The sequence below is a fragment of the Manis pentadactyla genome, chromosome 4 (assembly GCF_030020395.1).
Source record: "Manis pentadactyla isolate mManPen7 chromosome 4, mManPen7.hap1, whole genome shotgun sequence".
Taxonomy (NCBI): Eukaryota; Metazoa; Chordata; class Mammalia; order Pholidota; family Manidae; genus Manis; species Manis pentadactyla.
This window is the reverse complement of record NC_080022.1, coordinates 79,101,130-79,120,824: the sequence shown is the minus strand read 5'-3', so window position 1 is coordinate 79,120,824 and position 19,695 is coordinate 79,101,130. Positions and strand designations below refer to the sequence as shown.

The following is a 19,695-nucleotide window of genomic DNA, read 5'->3' as shown; positions in this document are numbered from 1 at the left end:
TCTGCTTTAGGCACAAGCAAATATTTTAATATCCAGTCATTGGCATTTGGTCAAAATGTATATTTAGCATACCTTTACTAATAGGGTATTTAGAGGCCTACTCCTATGTTTCTTGGTCCAGAACATAGTCCTAGCCTGGTTGAATAGTTTTACCTTGATAGTTTTAGAAAAATCCCATCTGTTGCACTTCACACTGCTATTCTCTAGTCTTCCTTTCTTTATTTCTTATCATTTCACATCTGTTCCATACAATTTAACATTAAATTACCAAGTGTTTTGTATTGTTCACTGTGTTCACCTTATCTTTTCAAAGGAAAGGTGTTCCTTGTGGAGGGGCATAATGCTTCTTTTGTATTGCCCATAGAGCCAGGCACAGTGCTGGTCATCTGACATATATTTACTAATTCACTAAGATCCAAGACATTACTAACCACCTTTGTGTCTCAGGTATCATTTTCTTTCTTAATTTTAGGCTATTCTGTAAATAAACTATCCAAATCTAAATATATCAAGGTTCGAGCAAATAAGGGGTTGCATTTAACAAACGACAGAAGTAATGCTGTTTAGTGGAGAAAATAGAACACTGTATTTAGATCTAAGACACTGAAGGTAAGCCACTTACTTTCTTCCTGCCTTAGTCCACCCATATATTCTGCAAGGCAACCACATAAAATCAAACAGCTGAGAAGAAAAATCAAAATATTAACACTAACCTGAATGTTTGGACAAGATTTTTAAGCTGTGTGTAAATATCTCCTATTGTAATCTGAAGAGGTTCCAAAAGTCCAGGCAAGCTGCAAATAAAAATATTTCTTTTAAAATATAATTTAATCAAACAGATACCTTTTTTAGGTCTCGCCTAAGTCTGGATTTCCCATAGGTAATAATGGCACTTAGGTGAAGGCAGTTGAGCTAGGTTATGACTGGAGAGAAATCACAAGGAAATATTTCATAATAAATCCACACTCCACTTTGTAGTCTATGCTACAGTGTAAGGCACTAAAATGAAAAATATCATTTTGGCTGCTATATTCTTGTCTCTACTTTTTCTTACCACTTTACTTTCAAATATAGGACAAAATGGAAAGAACACAAGGCTAGAGGAATAGTCCTCTAAACGGTACAGTTTGGGAGTGTGGCATATTTCTCCTCATTAACTCCTTATGGTAGGAGTAAAAGTTGGTACATTTCTAGAGAGCAATTTGACAATATACATTAACATTTTAAATGTGAATACTCTTTGAACCAATGGTTTTACTAAGAAAAAATCTATTCTAAAACAAAATCAGATGTTGCAGAAATATTTTTAGTAGTGAAAAAATGGAAACAAATGTCCATCGATAAGTGATTCATTAAATTATGACATACCCATATAATGAGATATAATCAACCTTTGAAATGATAATGTGAATCTATATTTTTTCCACTGTGGGAAGATACTCATGATAAATGTTAAGTGAAAATGCATATGTAGTACTGTCTCACTTTTATAAAAATATATATTACATAATGCTATTGCATGATACATAATATTTATCAAACATGTTTCATTCCTTCTAGGTTTATAACAGAGGGAACCAAAGGAATAAAATTTACATATACTATGTCAGGGATAAACATAAAAATATTAATAGTAGTTATTGTTGAGTGGTGGGATTACAGGTGATTTTCACTTCCTCTTTATAACATTTTGTACTGCCTAACTTTTCTGTACTAAGCATGTATTACCTTATAAAAACTTATTAAAGTTTCAAACATGCTCCAAAGTAGAGAGAATAGCCATAACCCTTTTTTTATCTATTCCTCGATTCAACCTCCTAATATTTTGTTACATTTGCTTCTTTTTCTTCCTTCCTTCTTTTTGCAGTAACATTTTCAAGTAAATCCCTGATATCGTGTGACCACTAAATATTCCCTTAATGTATCTCTAAATACAAGGGTATTTTCTTATATAAGGGCAATAAAATTATTATACCTAACAATTTCTTAATATCATCCAATACCCAGTACATGTTTCATTTTCAACTATTTAAAAAAGAAGTCTTTTTACAATTGGTTTGTTCTGATCAGAAACCAAAAAAGTCTTACTTTTATAATGAGAAAAAACTCAACTGCTTTTATAAACAACAAAATGAACCACTATGTCACCATTATTATTTTGTTTTCAGTGTTGTGTTTCTTTTTCTTTATTCCACCTTTTCTTAAAATGAGCTCTTATGCTACCAATAGTTTTGATAGCAGGGTTCCTTTTGATATCTTCTATTGCAGCCAAAACTTAGAAAGAACAGAATTCCTTCAATGACATGCCTTATGTAGCCTTAAATTTAAATCTGGGTATTTCCATTTCATTAGCTAAAAAGTCTAGAAAACTGTTTTCAGGTAAATTCCTACCTACTGATTACATATCAATACAGATAATCCATCCCAACTTTCAAAACCTATGTAATTAAAGTCAAGGATTGGTATCTCCTTCCCCAATGGATCAACTATCTAGAAAAGAGGTATACTGTTTTCTAACCTGGTATTTAACACAAACAAATGTACAAGTATGAGGAGCACATAAAAGGGAAAACTAGTAACGGATTTATTATTATACATGAAGAGCCTAACATATAACAGGCACTCAATAAATATTAACATAAACATTTATTTAAAGTGCAAAACTTAGGAGTAAGTTGTTCAAAATATTATGGATTCCAAGAAATTTGTTTTTATTTTTGAACTACTACAAAATCAAGACTTCTTTATATGCATACCTAAACAATGACTGAAAACCCCCTCCCATCTTTTCTGCTAAAGAGAGAAAACACATGTTGAAAAGTTCAAGACAGCTCTCACACCTCTGGAGAAAAAGATTTTTGAGCTCTTTTTGAAAGAGAAACCAAGACTGCAATTTTTAAATGTCATTTATGACTGGGCTAAATACAAGAATAATAATTTCCACCATGGGAAGCTTAAAACTAAAGTGCAAAGTTGAGCTTAACAAAAACTTAGGTTGCTGAATGTGAAATGGTTCTGAGTATGTATGCAGAGTAAGTTAACAGACTGTTAAAATTTTGTAAAATCTTATTCACATGTGAAACTTATGTGACACATTTACCACAAATCAGTATTTAAATGGGTCTAGCTTTGATATTTTTTCCCTGCCGTCACTGGATTATTAAGTGGAAGCAAGGCAGTTTGGTTTTCTATTCCCATCTCACCTTTCTCTTTATTATGTACCTCTCTTTTACATAACTTAATTTTGGTATTTCCTTGGTAGGATATTTTTAAAATCTTAATTTCTCAGGTAAAGAAATCTATATAAACTTCTCACACTATTTTCAAACTGTTCAAAATTTAAGGATTAACACCTAGAAATTATGAACCAATTCACCAATATTAAGTTAATTTAAAAATAGTATAAAAGTGGAACAATAATTATGTACTTACACTTTACTCAACTTTTCAAGTATGATGCGTTTTCTAATCTGGTTCTGAGAACTTGAATCTATCAGTGGGAAGGTGGGATCATGCTGAAAACATTTTTAAACAAAGCAAAACAAACCATAAGTTCACATTCTTCCTTTTGATACGAACAATAAATATTCAAATAAAAAAGTTTCTACCTGTGATAGGGTATAATAAAAAGTAGACTTGAGAATTAGGAGGTTTATATTTGAGTATCAGTTCAGTCATTAGGCTGATGTGAACTTGCTTGAGTTGTTTTCCCTTTTTGAGTTTTCTCATCTGTATAATAGGGATACTAATACCTTCTTTGTTAAATGGGAAAATATACAAAAGGACCTTGTAAGCTGCTAAATGCTATATAAATGTTGGATGTCAAAGGGTTAAAATAAGCAAATACTATAAATATATTTTGGGGAGTTACATTTCCACAAGTGGCACACAAGATAATTCAAACCATGCCTCCTGTTAAGTACTGAAAAAGCTGGGGAAAAAAACCCACATTTGTTTGAAAGCATCAGAGATCTAACAAGACAGTAAAGAATTATGTCCTGAGATTCTGGAGAAGGTAGTTCCAGAGAGGACATTGACTAATCCTAGAAGAGACAATTTAGATACTGAGAATCTGAATACGGTTTTACTAATAAACATTAGAGTTTGGGGCATGCCAAGAAAGGAGAAGTACTGACAACCCTCCCCATGCTTGAGATCAGGATTTACAAGGATCACACTCCAGGATTAAGAATGAATAGAAAACAGACTGGCTATTACAGGGACTGAAGCCCAGCTTCAAATAATTTTATCATCAATCCATTCTAGAGGAAGGTAACATCAACCTGGGTCTCAAGTCATCTCTGCCATTTTTAATCTACAATGTTTGCCACATAAGAAAGCAGTAAGAAAATAAGACAATATGATCAAAATCTGAAACATTAGCCCATAGAAATGAACCCCCAGGGAATCCAGATAATGAAGTTATCAGCTTTATTTAAAAGAACTGTTGAACATATACAAAGAAAAATGTCGATTGAGAATATCAGCAGAGAACTGGAAACTAAATAATAAAGAACCAAATGAAAATCCTAGAGCTGAAAAATACAGCATTGACAAGCAGACCTCAATGGATGGATTTAATGATACAGTAGAAAAGACTAAAGAGAGAATGATCTGGAAAATATCCAGAATGAAGCAGTTACACACAATAGCCGCCTCCTCCCCTTGTCTCCTGCACACAATGCAAAGTACAAAGAACGTAAGAGACACAGAAGACAGAAAAACTAATATATCTGTAAATGCAGTACCAGATAGAGAGGAAAGGGAGAATGGGACAAAAGCAGTATCTGTAGAGATAATTGACAATATTCAAAAACTGATGAAATCAAATCACAGATTCAAGTATTACAACAGCCTAAAGAATAAATACAAATATATCTCACCTAGGCAAAGCATTCTGAATTTGATGCTTTTAGACCGAAAAAAAGTCTTAAAAGTAGTTGAAGGAAGAAAACACATTTTCAAAGCAGCAGCAATAAGAGAAATAAATGGAAGCCAAAGGACATGGGAAATATTTTCAATTGGCTGAAAGAAAATAACTGCTAATCCAGAATTCAAAACCTAGGAAAATATTTTTCAAAAATGAAAGCAAAATAAGATTAATCCTCTTGTCTTACTGAGTTAGACTTTTTGCAGTTCAAAGTTAAAATTTCAAGTAAGTGCTGTATTTTTCATTTCCTTTCTTGTAGACAGACACATGCAGATAAACAGCTGCCATATTTCACCTCAGATGATGCTAAATGCCAATTTTTCTGGTAAACAAAAACAAAATTCACACTCAGTGAACTGGCAGTAATCGAAATAAAGACTATTGTTTAAGCCCAAGGCAATTGATCCCAGATGGAAGAATGAAGATGCAGGAAGGAATGAAAAACAATGAAGGAGTAGTTAATTGGATAAATCCAACTGAATATTGACTATAAGCAATCTTGTATGATTTAAAATATAAAATAAAAAAGAATAAAAATACACAAGAGCATATAAGAAGTGATAATTGGAGTTAAAAGTTTTGAACATACTAATTGTCCAGGAAGCAATAAAAGTATTACCTTAGACTTTAATAAAACAAAGATTTGGGTTTTAATCTTTTGGGTAACCACTTAATGAATAATAAAAGAATGTATAAAAACAAGCTAACAGTGGGTAAAAGAAAAATAATGCGGTAATGATATTTAATCCAAAGAAAGCAAGAAAGGAGAAAAGGGGAACACAGAACAGGTAGATAATTAGTATTATTAGCCTCAGTAAAACAAGACGGTCCTTGAAAAAATTAAAAGAATGCTGGTACAGTCAGCTCAGTAGACTGTAAGGAAAAAAAATGTAGAGAAAGGCTCAATTTACCAGGAAGACCTAACAATCTTATTTGTATCCAATAATATGGTCTCAAAATATTAAAAATAAAATACATTAAATTAAAAGAAGTAACCATAATTATGTTAAGAGATTTTGACCCATCTCTGCCACCTCTCTCAGTAACTGACAGAATAAGCAAACCAAAAGGGGAAAAAAACTTTATCAACTATATTTCAATTATATATAAATAAAAGTTAAGTGGAAAATATAAATAGTGTTTCTCAAACTTTAATGTGCACAGATTTCCCCAAAGGAAAACAATGAAATCTGATCTATACTTCTCACCATAAACAAAAGTCAATTGCAGATGAACTGCAAACCTAAATGTGGAAGAAAAAGCAACAAAGCTTCTATAAGATAAAATAACCTAGGTTAAGTAAAAGTTTCTTAAAGAAGTCACTAAAGGAGACAATAAACTGGACTCAAGATGGCATTAATAACACTAGTGCTCAACTCATTAATCATCAGAGAAATGTATTATAACTGAAAAGCAATACCACCAGAATGGTGAAAAGTAACAATATCAAGTACTGGTGAGAATGTGAAGTCATGGAAACTCTCATACAGTGGTAGTAGAATATAAACTGGCAGAAGCATTTTGGAAAACTGTTTGGTATTATCTAAAATAGCTGCATAAATGCATACATTATGACTCAGAAATTTCAGTCCCAGATACATACCCAACAGAAATGCATGCGCATTAGAAGAGAGATACACACAAGAAAGTTTGTCATGGCCCCAAACAGAAATAGCCTAAATGCACATTAATATAAATTATAATATAATCTCTATAATAGAATACTATGCAATAATGAAAAAATGAACAATAGTTATATGAGAAGATAAAATGCTCACAAACAAAATGTTGCATGAAACAAATTTGACACCAAAGAATATGTACATATGAATCCATTCATATTCAGTTCAAAATCGGCAAAACTAATCTATGCTATTATAATAGCCATTAATTTTAGATGTAATGATTAGAAGAAGACATAGTGGAGCTGATGGTTTGCTCAAATTTCTTGGCCTGAGTAATGATTACATGAGTGTGCTCATTTGTGATAATTCAATGAGCTATACACTTATATTTGTGTTACACCTCAATGAAAAAGTTTAAAAATGTTAGGCAATAGAAGAACAGTCAAATTTCAGGGATTAGTTTTTCCTTCTTAAGGCTTATAATCACAAAAATGGTAACAGAAGTGATATACTACATTAGGTTTATGCAGCTGAATGACAGAGATCAATGTTTCTCCAACCTTAATATAAAAGTTATGGATGCTGTCTAATAATACAGTTGAAATGATTTCAAAAATAGTGCTGGACTATGTAATATTCTACAGGAGTATCAGAAATTTCTACATTATTACTATCTTTCCACTTTAACCCTCTTTGTAAATCTCCAAATGTGTTCTTAAATTTAGATCCTCATTTACTCAGATATCTTTAGTAACAAAGTTTTGTGGTTAAAAACAAGATTATCACCTACTTCTTGTGCCAAATGACTTCACTTCTCAAACTAGACATCACCAAAAGGTGGGTAGTAGAAATATTGAAAGAATCTCCCTAAATCTTAGCAACATACATTCAGTCTTTACATACAACTTATTCACTGAGTACCAGTCATATGTCAGGCACTGTGATAAATGCTTTTCATACCTTATCTTTAAAACTTATGACAACTGAGAAAGGGGAGCTATTTATAGTCTCATTTACAGATGAGCACTCACACTCAAGAGACAAATTTCATGCAGCTTTGACAGAGCAGATATTCAAATTTAGGTATACCTGAATGTGCTATTTAGGTTTTAAAAGATAAGAAGATACATTTAAACATTTTCCAATTCTGGTTGATAGTTATACAGAAAATTCCACAGGTACAGGTATCTAGGTATACCTGAATGAGCTCTTTCCATTTCCCGTATGTCCACTATTTCCCAGTAAGTCTTCTTTACTGTATTATTTTCATTTATAATGTTAAATAGGCATACTTGCCAAATATTAGTCAAACATTTTACTGTTAAACCATAAAGTCTACTCCACTGTGTACAACCCCACTGGAAATAAAACACAAAGATATATACTCCCTGTAGAAATATGTAAGAATATACATACCAACAAAGAAAAAACAAGCCTCTTCAGAGTCTTCATATTATATAGAACTACATTTTAAAAGAAAACACTGACCCACAATTCTAAGCTATTTCTACATTAGAGAAAAATTTTAAACATTTATGAAAATTTTCTGGGGGCAAACTTCAACTTAATTGGAAATTAGTAATGCCAATGCTGGAGATGGCATTTTAAACCAGAAGACTGAATGACTAAAGGAACCTGAAAATTTAAAAATGATCTCTGCAGTATTCTTCTTCCAGCTCCAGGATTTGCTGTGGTGAGTGCTCCGTATGTTAGCATCATGGAAAACTCATCGGCATTAAGACATACCTCTTCTGAATCTTGTGATTTGGTGGTTTCTTCATTCAAAATATATTGCCCTCTGTAAAACTCCCTGATCCTTAGATTTAATGTTTCAGTTTCTTTTTTCAAGTTCTTGTAACTTGGGAGTGGTTTAATGGCTGTATCTGAGGTCCTAAAAGGTAAAGACTCATCCAAGCTATTTTGAGATTCTGGCAAAGCAGGGGAATGAATGTCTGGGTCAGAGTTTGTATCATCTTCATCAAGTTCCTCTTCAGCCTTCAGACTCACAGAAGCATAATTCTGGCCATACAAAAACTTCAACGTTTCTTCTGTCTTCCACTCAATCAAAGTCTCTTTCAGGACTTTAAGTAAGTTTGTCTTTGCAACTTCAGAACACACCTGTACCGAACTAGAAGCTGACCTAGAAACTTGATTTGATTTGGCAAATTTCCTCTTAAAATGTTCAGCACTTTTCTTACTTATGCCTACTAGGGTTATTTTTGAACTATCGTATTTATTTTCAGAATTCTCTGAAGCTTCTAGTTTTTCTTGCAAAGGCCTATTTGAAGAAATCTGAGTATGTCCTTTCTGTAGAGGAAGTTCACAGGCAGCAGCTTTCTCCTGACTATCTAGTCTGCAGTTGCCTAACTGCTCGGTGACATCTATTATTGTTCGCTCTTTGTCTTCATGTTTGGAGTTAGATTTTTGACCAGCTTTCTTTTTCATTATGCACTTTTTGTGCAGCTGTGGTCTTATAGCTGTTGCATTTGGTCTGTTTCCTGGTAGAATGGAGGAAACAAAGTCTTGCTCATTATCACTGCTACTATCACTGTGAGTGCTAGAAGAACTAGATTCATAATGCTTCTTAAAATGGCCAGGATTGTCAACATCTGATGTTTTAATGGCTTCATAGCATAACTGTACTTCTATTCCAGAATGGCCCCTGTGGAAGAAAGAAATAAGATAAATATAACAGAAAAAGCAAAATGTCCATAGTATTTACACTTTGTTAACTTTCAAGGTAGAAATTTTTACTCCTTGTAAAATTTAGCAAATTTTTTTTTGGCAAAGCCTTATTTATAGGCTTTATATATAGGCTATATATATCTGTATACCCATATATTACATATACACACATTTTAGAAGGCTGTAATTCTATAATTTATCTACATCTTACTCATTTGATACAGTTCTTCCACCTTGTCTTTTCTGCAATTATTTTAAAAGCATTAAAGGAGTATAGCAAAAAGAAAAAAAAACCACTTAGTAGTTCCATCCTATTGAATTATTTTGACTTTTCCTGTTCCATTTCTGTGGTTGTTTTATACATCATTTCTTTAAGATTTCCTTTTGAAAGCTTCATTACTGGTTTCTCAAAAAAATATGTTACAGGAACTCTGTTTAGGTCTTGAAAAATAAGAAATACATTTAAACATTTTCCAATTTTGCTTGAGAGTTATATAGAAAATTCCACAGATAGAAAGAAAAACACAAAGTCGTAGCAGAAAAAAAAAAGTTGGCAAATCAACATTTATCAATGAAAGATATTTGCATTTGAAAATCCAGATTTACAACAGAATGCTAACAATAAGACAATAGCTTTCCCTTTGACTATGTTCCTTCAATTTTCAGATTAGGTTAAAAAAGGATTAAGAATTATGAAAGGGTGAAGGTAAAGAGTAGCTTTGTCCATACAAATGAGATAAAGGTAGGTGAGCAATTAGTTACTCTCAAGCAAGGTTGTGGATGGAAACAGAAAAGATGACAAGTTTATTAAGTATTAGATATTTTTAAGTTAGAAACTAGCCTAATAGCCATGGGACTGTTTCTTATATCCAAAGTAAGTGTAATTTCAAAAAACTAGACCAACTGAGCTTTCAGATATCTCATTCTTTCCCTTGGGATTTTAAAGTGATTACATTTTTCTATAGTATTTTTGAAGCCAGATATTAGAGATATACATCAACAAATAAATACCCCTTCATTTGTGCTCAATTCCATGTAATTAGAATAATGACTAATAACCAGGAAAATTATTCTGGGAGATAAAAAAATGCATTTTGAGAGATGGTCAAGTTTGGGCAAGCAACACCACGAGAAGAGTTTAGAAAAAAAATCTCATCTTGGAATTTCTATTAATACTATAGACACTCTACTAAATAATTAAGTAACAGATACATTAATGTTTTGAAATCCTATCAAATAAGACTATAAAAACCTTTCAACAAATGTAATTGGCACAATCTACTTGACAAAGAAGCACAGTATCTCAGATGGAAGCTGTGTTTGTGTCGTATTTCAACAGGTTCAATTAGACTTCCTTGGTAGGACAGCTGTACAATAAATCATATAGATGAAACACATCAGCTTACCATCACAAAAGAAAAAGCTGTACAAGGCAAATATTTCTTTGTGGAAGCTAGAAAGGGTAATTACATAATGTATCAGAACAGGAAGTCCAAGAGCTCCTATCACCTGGTTTACTCCTAAAGTTTCTGTTAACATGAATATATAGAAGGTAAGTGATACTGATTCAACCATACCTTTGTCCTTCCTGCAGCAGCTGAAAATCAGGATACCTGTGACAAAACACAGACACTGAAAACTGAAGGCAAATGACACAGCAAACACTGTCATGTTTATTAAAACTAAATTGGATAGAAAACATAATTAAAAGGAAATAATTCATATAAAGATTTTAAGAAAAACACTGGGACAAAGTATTGTGAAACTAATCCACAAGATACCCAGATGAATCTTTCTCTTATCTAAAATTTATTCATATTTCAGGACTAAGTTCAAATTCCATGAAATCAATAGTTTCCCCTAAATAACTTGACTAAAGTAAATCATTCCCTTCTCTAAATTCCAAAATTATAATTATCTGTACAATTAATGTATGTTAATCATGTACTACTCTATGACCTAAAACTAGAATTATTATCTAAATGTTTTACTTTCCATATGTTCAGTCTGGTTTCTTAACTAGACTACAAGCTCTTTAAGGGCAGAGATCTTGTACTATACAATTCTCTTGTATTTCCTTAAATAGTAAGACTTTTGCTCTAATTTCTGAGAAATAAGTTCTATTGTAATATAGATGTGAACTACATAGATCAGCTGATTTAACTCTAGACACAATTCTTCTCTGCAATACTAGAAATCACACTTGGCTGAGCATCACACATATTATAATGGGAAGAGAAAAAGCTCTTAGAAAGCCAAATATGAAGAGGAACAAATATAACAGAAATGAATCCAAGAGGACAGAAAAATTCTATAAAGTACTTCTGAAGTGGCTCAGAAACTGTGCCTTCTAAACACTACAAAACAGATTAAATTAAAAGTAAATATATAAAGAACTAAATAAATGGGGTGATATTCTATGTTCACTGATAGGAAGACTCAATACTGTCAAGATGTCAGTTCTTCTCAACTTGATCCATGCAAGTCCAATCAAAATCCCACTGAATTATTTTGTAGATACTAACAGATTCTAAAGTTTTTATGGAGACACAAAGATCCAGAATAGCTAACATAATATTGAAGGAGAAGATCAAAGTTGGAGGACTGATACTACCTGACTTCAAGACTTACTATAAGGCTATAGTAATCAGGACAATGAGGTAGTGGCAAAAGGACAAACAGGTCACTGGAACACAGCTGAAAGCACAGACGCAGAATACAGTCAACTGATTTTTGACAAAAGGAGCAAAGGAAGTACAATAGAGAAAAGACTGTTTTCAATAAATGATGTTGGAACAACTAGATATTCACGTGCAAAAAAAAGAATTTAGACAAAGACCTTGTACCCTTCACAAAAATTAGCTCAAAATGGATCACAAACCTAAATGTAAAATGCAAAACTACAACATCCTAGAAGGTAACATAAGGAAAAACCTAGATGACTTTCAGATGTCACCAAAGGCATGATCCATGAAAGAAAGAATCGATATGCCACCAGACTTCATTAAATTAAAAATTTCTGCTCTGTGAAAGATGCTGTCAAGAGAATAAAAAGACAAGTCACAAACTAGGAGAAAACATTTGCAAAAGACATACCTAATAAAGGACTGTTATCCAAAATATCAAAGAACTTTTAAATTTCAACAGTAAGACAACAAACAAGTTTTATAGTGGGCCAAGGCAATTAAAAAATGGGCTAAAGACCTTAACAGACACCTCACCAAAGACATATTCAGAGATGAAAATAAACATATGAAAAGATGCTCTATAGTATATGTCATCAAGGAATGCAAATTAAAACAACCTATTAGTCAAAATCCAGAGCACTGACAAATCAAAGGTCTGAATTCCCCCAAAATTCATATGTTAAATCCATCCCCCAAAATTCATGTTAAATCCAAATATCCAGGGTGATAATATTAGGAGGTGGGGCCTTCTGGGAGGTGACTACATCATAAGGGTAATGCCCTCACGAATGGAATTTGTGCCTTTATTAGAGACCCCAGAGAGACTTCTTCCCACTTATCATCTGAGGATACAACTAGAAGACTGCAACCCATAAGAGGGTCCTCACCTGACCATACTGGCACCTGACCTCAGACTTCCAGCTTCCAAACTGTAAAAAATTCTTGTTGTTTCTAAGCCACCCCATCTGGGCTATTTTGTTACAGCAGCCTGAACAGACTGAGACATTGGCCCAAGACCTTAACAGACACCTCATTAAAGAAGATATACAGATAGCAAATAAATGTATGAAAAGATGCTCTACCTCATAAGCCATCAGAGAAATGCAAATTAAAATAATGAGTTACTGGAGTATAACAACAAAGCAAAACTGAAGGAACAAAACAGCAGCAGACTCACAGAACACAAAAATGGACTAGCAGTTACCAAAGGGAAAGGGGTTGGGGATGGTGGGTGGGAAGTGAGGGATAAGGGGATTAAAGAGTATTATGATTAGCATACATAATATGGGGGGCACGGGGAAGGCAGTATATAGCACAGAGAAGACAAGTAGTGACTCTATAGCATCTTACTACACTGATGGACAGTGACTGCAATGGGGTGTGTGGGGGGGACTTGATCATATGGGTGAATGTGGTAACCACAATGTTGCTCATGTGAAACCTGAGTGTATGTATATCAATACCTTAATAAAAACAAAGCAAAACAACAAAAATAATGAGTTACCACTACATAGCTATTAGAATAGCCAAAATCCAGAACATCATCAAATGCTGATGAGGAAGTGGAGCAAAAGGAACTCTGATTCATTGCTGGTGGGAATGTAAATGGTAAAGTCTCTTTGCAAGACAGTTTGGCAATATCTTAGAAAACTAAACATATTCTAGAAATTATGTTCCTTGGTATTTACCCAAAGGAGTTGAAAATTTTGTCCACATGAAAACCTGCACATGGACATTTATAGCAGCTCCATTTGTATTTGCCAAAACTTGGACAGAACTAAGATGTCCTTCAATAGGCTAACGGATAAATAAATGATTACAACTCTATGACATTCTAGAAAAGGTAAAACTATGGAGACAGTAAAAAGGTCATGGGTTTTAGGGGGTAGGAGATGAGTAAGTAGAGCAAAGGGGATTTTTAGGACTATAAAACAACTCTGTACGAAACTGTAATGGTAGGTACAAGTTATTATACATTGTTCCAAACCCACAGAATGTATAACACTAAGAGTGAACCCTAATGTAAACTAAGAACTTTAGGTGACAATGGTGTGTCAGTGTAGGCTCATCAATTTAAGGTATGTACCTTATTGGTAGGGAATGTTGATAATGGGGGAAGCTATGCATATGTGATGGTGTGGGGTATATATAAATCTGTTCTTCCCTTTCCACTTTGCTCTGAATGCAAAATTGCTCTAAAATATGGCCTATTAATACAAAAGAAAAATTAAATATAAGAAACTAGGTGTATACCAAAGAGAAGCTAAGCCCTAAAGGGTAATATAGGGCTGTAATTGAAATAGAGCAGGGAAATATGACAAGGGTCATGACACTGTAAAATTTACTTAACCTGCAATAAAGGCCCAGCTTATTCTTTAACTTAATCTAGATGCTGTCCTCTTCTTCCAGTCACCTTAAGTAATACTGTAACCAAGACAAAAGACAGACTTCTGGAGTGTGAATGAACCTACAGGGAAAGACTGCTGAGATCTGAATAACTCTATTCTTGTGACAAGCTTCAAAGGAGTTATTAATCACCTATATACATCACACCTTATAAAGATACCTACCCAAAAGGCCCTATAAATCCCCAAACACCTGTAAGCTCGCCTCCTTTCTGAGGTCTCCTAATCTTCATCTGCATGTGTACTGTACCTTTAAATAAACTTTTCACTGCTTAAGCCTGCTAAGTTTTGTCTGAATTTTTTTCTTGCGACCAAGACAAGGACCCAGACCTTAAATGGCCTCAAAATCTTCCACTGGTGGTATCTTTGTAACTTTTTTTTTCTGAAGGTTTAAAAAGCTTTAGAGAGGCTGAAATGATCGTATTGTAATTCTAATAGGGTTGTGTAAGAAATGACTTGAAAATTCTCTTTTGAGATCCCTGAAGAGCTGGATTTTCCATTATATAGGCTTTGTTCTTCAGACCGTTAACTTTAGGAGTTGAGCAAAAATATAGCTTAATTCCCTACAAAAGAATGATGGGCACTAAGTCTGTCATTCCCAGGAGTCCCTGTTGTTTGGAGGTAAGGCACATTCGTATAGGCTATGTAGGTTTCAGCACACCTTATAGAAACCACCAGCTGGTCCAAAAAAAACTTCCTAATGCTTGTAGGGCCTCAACAACCTTCCCTTCATTGTCACCTTCCACTCCAAGGCAAGCTCACTGCTCACAAAATACCTTTCAGTCAGTGATCAGCCTGGGAACTGCCACTTCGCTATTTCATCCAGCTTTCTAGTCTTAAACGCACTCCTTTTCTCTCTCCCTGTTTTATTTCAGATCAGTAGGGAAGCAGCTGCAGGACCCTCTGAGGAGGAAGGGGCTTGCCTGTTCCAGTCACCTGGGTGACACAGATGTCACTGTGGCCATTCAATCATGTTCTTTAGCAGTCTGCCTAAGAAGTCTCCTTTCCTTTGCTTTGGGAGGTTCTCAGAACATAAACTCACTCCATCAAGTGCTCTGAGGCTCCCCCATATTCTGGGGTGGTAGGGGTATAGTTCCCACATCATGCAGATTCAAGCAGACACTGGGATGCCAGGTGACCCTGGCTTTAGAAGTTGGCAAGGGATTTGCCCTATGCCAAAAGGGAATTCAACGAACTTTCCTCATCTCCCTCAGTTCTTCCTTGCTCTCTACTGCCTGCAAGTCGGCTGACATTTGCAACTATTCTTGTTTTGATGAATTCCTTTCTTCTGGCACTTGTTCAACCTGATCACAAATTCTTTCTTCATCAGAGTCGAGAGCCCTTCCCTGTTGGGTTGAGATTTCACCAAGTGTGTGGGGAGAGAACTCCACAGATGTGGCTGCCTGGCAACACAATGAAGGCCATAATATTGCAAACATTTTTCAATTAAAAAAAAATTAAAAGGGAGGGGCAGAAGATGGCAGCGTGAGTAGAGCAGCAGAAATATCCTCCCAAAACCACATAAATCTATGAAAATATAACAAAGACAACTCTTCCTAGAATAGAGACCAGAGGACACAGGACAACAGCCAGACCTCATCCGCACCTGAGAGAACCCAGCGCCTGGTAAAGGGGGTAAGATACAAGCCCCGGCCCTGCGGGAGCCGAGCGCCCCTCCCCCCAGCTCCTGGCGGGAGAAGAATAGTCAGAGGGGGAGGGAGACGGAGCCCAGGGCTGCCGAACACCCAGCCCCAGCCATCCGGGCCAGAGTGCAGGGCCCTCGATACCAGGAAAACAGGGCAGCAAGAACAGTGAGCGGGCACTGGAGGCCAGGCGCCGGAGGACATAAGAAAAGCGCGCGACCATTTTTTTTTTTTCTTTTTTGCTGTTTTGTTTTGGCGAGTGCTTTTTGGAAGTCTTAAAGGGATAGGGACCCCAATAATAGGGAAACAGGGCAGCAAGACCGGTGAACAGAGGCCCGAGGCTGGCACCGGAGAATAAAGAAAAACGAACGACCACCTTTTTTTTTAATTAAAAAAAATATTTTTTCTTTTTTTTTTTGGTGGTCGTTGTTTTGCTTTCGCGGGTGCTTTCTGGAAGTCTTAAAGGGGAAGGGTGGGACACTTAATCCAGAGGTAGGGAATCCGGGATCTCTGGGCACCCTAACCCCTGGGCTGCAGGGAGCAGGGAGGCCCCTTACGGAGATAAATAGCCTCCCAGCCGCTCCTGCTCCAACGCGACTCCACCATTTTGGAGTAGCTGCCCGAGCCAGGCCACGCCCACAGCAGCAGCGGAGATTAACTCCATAGCAGCCGGGCAGGAAGCAGAAACCCTGTCTGCGCGCAGCTGCGCAGCACAAGCCACAAGAGGTCGCTGTTCTCCCAGGAGAGGAGGGCCACAAACCAACAAGAAAGGAAGTCCTTCCAGCCGTCACTCGTCCCAGCTCTGCAAACTATTCCTATCACCATGAAAAGGCAAAGCTACAGGCAGACAAAGATCACAGAGACAACACCAGAGAAGGAGACAGACCTAACCAGTCTTCCTGAAAAAGAATTCAAAATAAGAATCATAAACATGCTGACAGAGATGCAGAGAAATACGCAAGAGAAATGGGATGAAGTCCGGAGGGAGATCACAGATGCCAGAAAGGAGATTGCAGAAATGAAACAAACTCTGGAAGGGTTTATAAGCAGAATGGATAGAATGCAAGAGGCCATTGATGGAATTGAAATCAGAGAACAGGAACGCATAGAAGCTGACATAGAGAGAGACAAAAGGATCTCCAGGAATGAAACAATCTTAAGAGAACTGTGTGACCAATCCAAAAGGAACAATATCCGTATTATAGGGGTCCCAGAAGAAGAAGAGAGAGGAAAAGAGATGGAAAGTATCTTAGAAGAAATAATTGCTGAAAACTTCCCCACACTGGGGGAGGAAATAATCGAACAGACCACAGAAATACACAGAACCCCCAACAGAAAGGATCCAAGAAGGACAACACCAAGACACATAATAATTAAAATGGCAAAGATCAAGGACAAGGAAAGAGTGTTAAAGGCAGCTAGAGAGAAAAAGGTCACCTATAAAGGAAAACCCATCAGGCTAACATCAGATTTCTCAACAGAAACCCTACAGGCCAGAAGAGAATGGCATGATATATTAAATGCAATGAAACAGAAGGGCCTTGAACCAAGGATACTGTATCCAGCACGACTATCATTCAAATATGACGGTGGGATTAAACAATTCCAAGACAAACAAAAGCTGAGGGAATTTGCTTCCCACAAACCACCTCTACAGAACATCTTACAGGGACTGCCCCCTAGATGGGAGCACTCCTAGAAAGAGCACAGCACAAAACACCCAACATATGAAGAATTGAGGAGGAGGAACAAGAAGGGAGAGAAGAAAAGAATCTCCAGACAGTGTACATAACAGCTCAAGAAGCGAGCTAAGTTAGGCAGTAAGATACTAAAGAGGCTAACCTTGAACCTTTGGTAACCACGAATTTAAAGCCTGCAATGGCAATAAGTACATATCTTTCAATAGTCACCCTAAATGTTAATGGGTTGAATGCACCAATCAAAAGACACAGAGTAACAGAATGGATAAAAAAGCAAGACCCATCTATATGCTGCTTACAAGAAACTCACCTCAAACCCAAAGACATGTACAGACTAAAAGTCAAGGGATGGAAAAACATATTTCAAGCAAACAACAGTGAGAAGAAAGCAGGGGTTGCAGTACTAATATCAGACAAAATAGACTTCAAAACAAAGAAAGTAACAAGAGATAAAGAAGGACACTACATAATGATAAAGGGCTCAGTCAAACAAGAGGATATAACCATTCTAAATATATATGCACCCAACACAGGAGCACCAGCATATGTGAAACAAATACTAACAGAACTAAAGGGGGATATAGACTGCAATGCATTCATTCTAGGAGACTTCAACACACCACTCACCCCAAAGGATAGATCCACTGGGCAGAAAATAAGGAAGGACACGGAAGCACTGAACAACACAGTAGAGCAGATGGACCTAATAGACATCTATAGAACTCTACATCCAAAAGCAGCGGGATATACATTCTTCTCAAGTGCACATGGAACATCCTCCAGAATAGACCACATACTAGGCCACAAAAAGAGCCTCAGAAAATTCCAAAAGATTGAAATCCTACCAACCAACATTTCAGACCACAAAGGCATAAAACTAGAAATAAACTGTACAAAGAAAGCAAAGAGGCTCACAAACACATGGAGGCTTAACAACACGCTCCTAAATAATCAATGGATCAATGACCAAATCAAAATGGAGATCCAGCAATATATGGAAACAAATGACAACAACAACACTAAGCCCCAACTTCTGTGGGACGCAGTAAAAGCAGTCTTAAGAGGAAAGTATATAGCAATCCAAGCATATTTAAAAAAGGAAGAGCAATCCCAAATGAATGGTCTAATGACACAATTATCAAAATTGGAAAAAGAAGAACAGATGAGGCCTAAGGTCAGCAGAAGGAGGGACATAATAAAGATCAGAGAAGAAATAAATAAAATTGAGAAGAATAAAACAATAGCAAAAATCAATGAAACCAAGAGCTGGTTTTTCGAGAAAATAAACAAAATAGATAAGCCTCTAGCCAGACTTATTAAGAGGAAAAGAGAATCAACACAAATCAACAGTATCAGAAACGAGAAAGGAAAAATCACGACGGACCCCACAGAAATACAAAGAATTATTAGAGAATACTATGAAAACCTATATGCTAACAAGCTGGGAAACCTAGGAGAAATGGACAACTTCCTAGAAAAATACAACCTTCCAAGATTGACCCAGGAAGAAACAGAAAATCTAAACAGCCCAATCACCAGCAACGAAATTGAAGCGGTAATCAAAAAACTACCAAAGAACAAAACCCCCGGGCCAGATGGATTTACCTCGGAATTTTATCAGACATACAGGGAAGACATAATACCCATTCTCCTTAAAGTTTTCCAAAAAATAGAGGAGGAGGGCATACTCCCAAACTCATTCTATGAAGCTAACATCACCCTAATACCAAAACCAGGCAAAGAACCCACCAAAAAAGAAAACTACAGACCAATATCCCTGATGAACGTAGATGCAAAAATACTCAACAAAATATTAGCAAACCGAATTCAAAAATACATCAAAAGGATCATACACCATGACCAAGTGGGATTCATCCCAGGGATGCAAGGATGGTACAACATTCGAAAGTCCATCAATATCATCCACCATATCAACAAAAAGAAAGCAAAAACCACATGATCATCACCATAGATGCTGAAAAAGCATTTGACAAAGTTCAACATCCATTCATGATAAAAA

General features: G+C 35.8%; 1 protein-coding gene across 1 annotated transcript in view; it reads right to left on the bottom strand.

Annotated features, from left to right (window-relative positions):
• The window catches only part of RPAP2 (RNA polymerase II associated protein 2), a 98,842-nt gene that overhangs the window by 50,219 nt on the left and 28,928 nt on the right, over window positions 1–19,695 (bottom strand). Inside the window, exons 7-10 of the mRNA XM_036906559.2 lie at window positions 10,818–10,853; window positions 8,302–9,217; window positions 3,433–3,515; window positions 714–794 (exon numbers count right to left, since the gene is read on the bottom strand). Of these exons, the coding sequence (XP_036762454.2) occupies window positions 714–794; window positions 3,433–3,515; window positions 8,302–9,217; window positions 10,818–10,853 (1,116 nt within the window). The remainder of the gene's footprint in view (window positions 1–713; window positions 795–3,432; window positions 3,516–8,301; window positions 9,218–10,817; window positions 10,854–19,695) is intronic.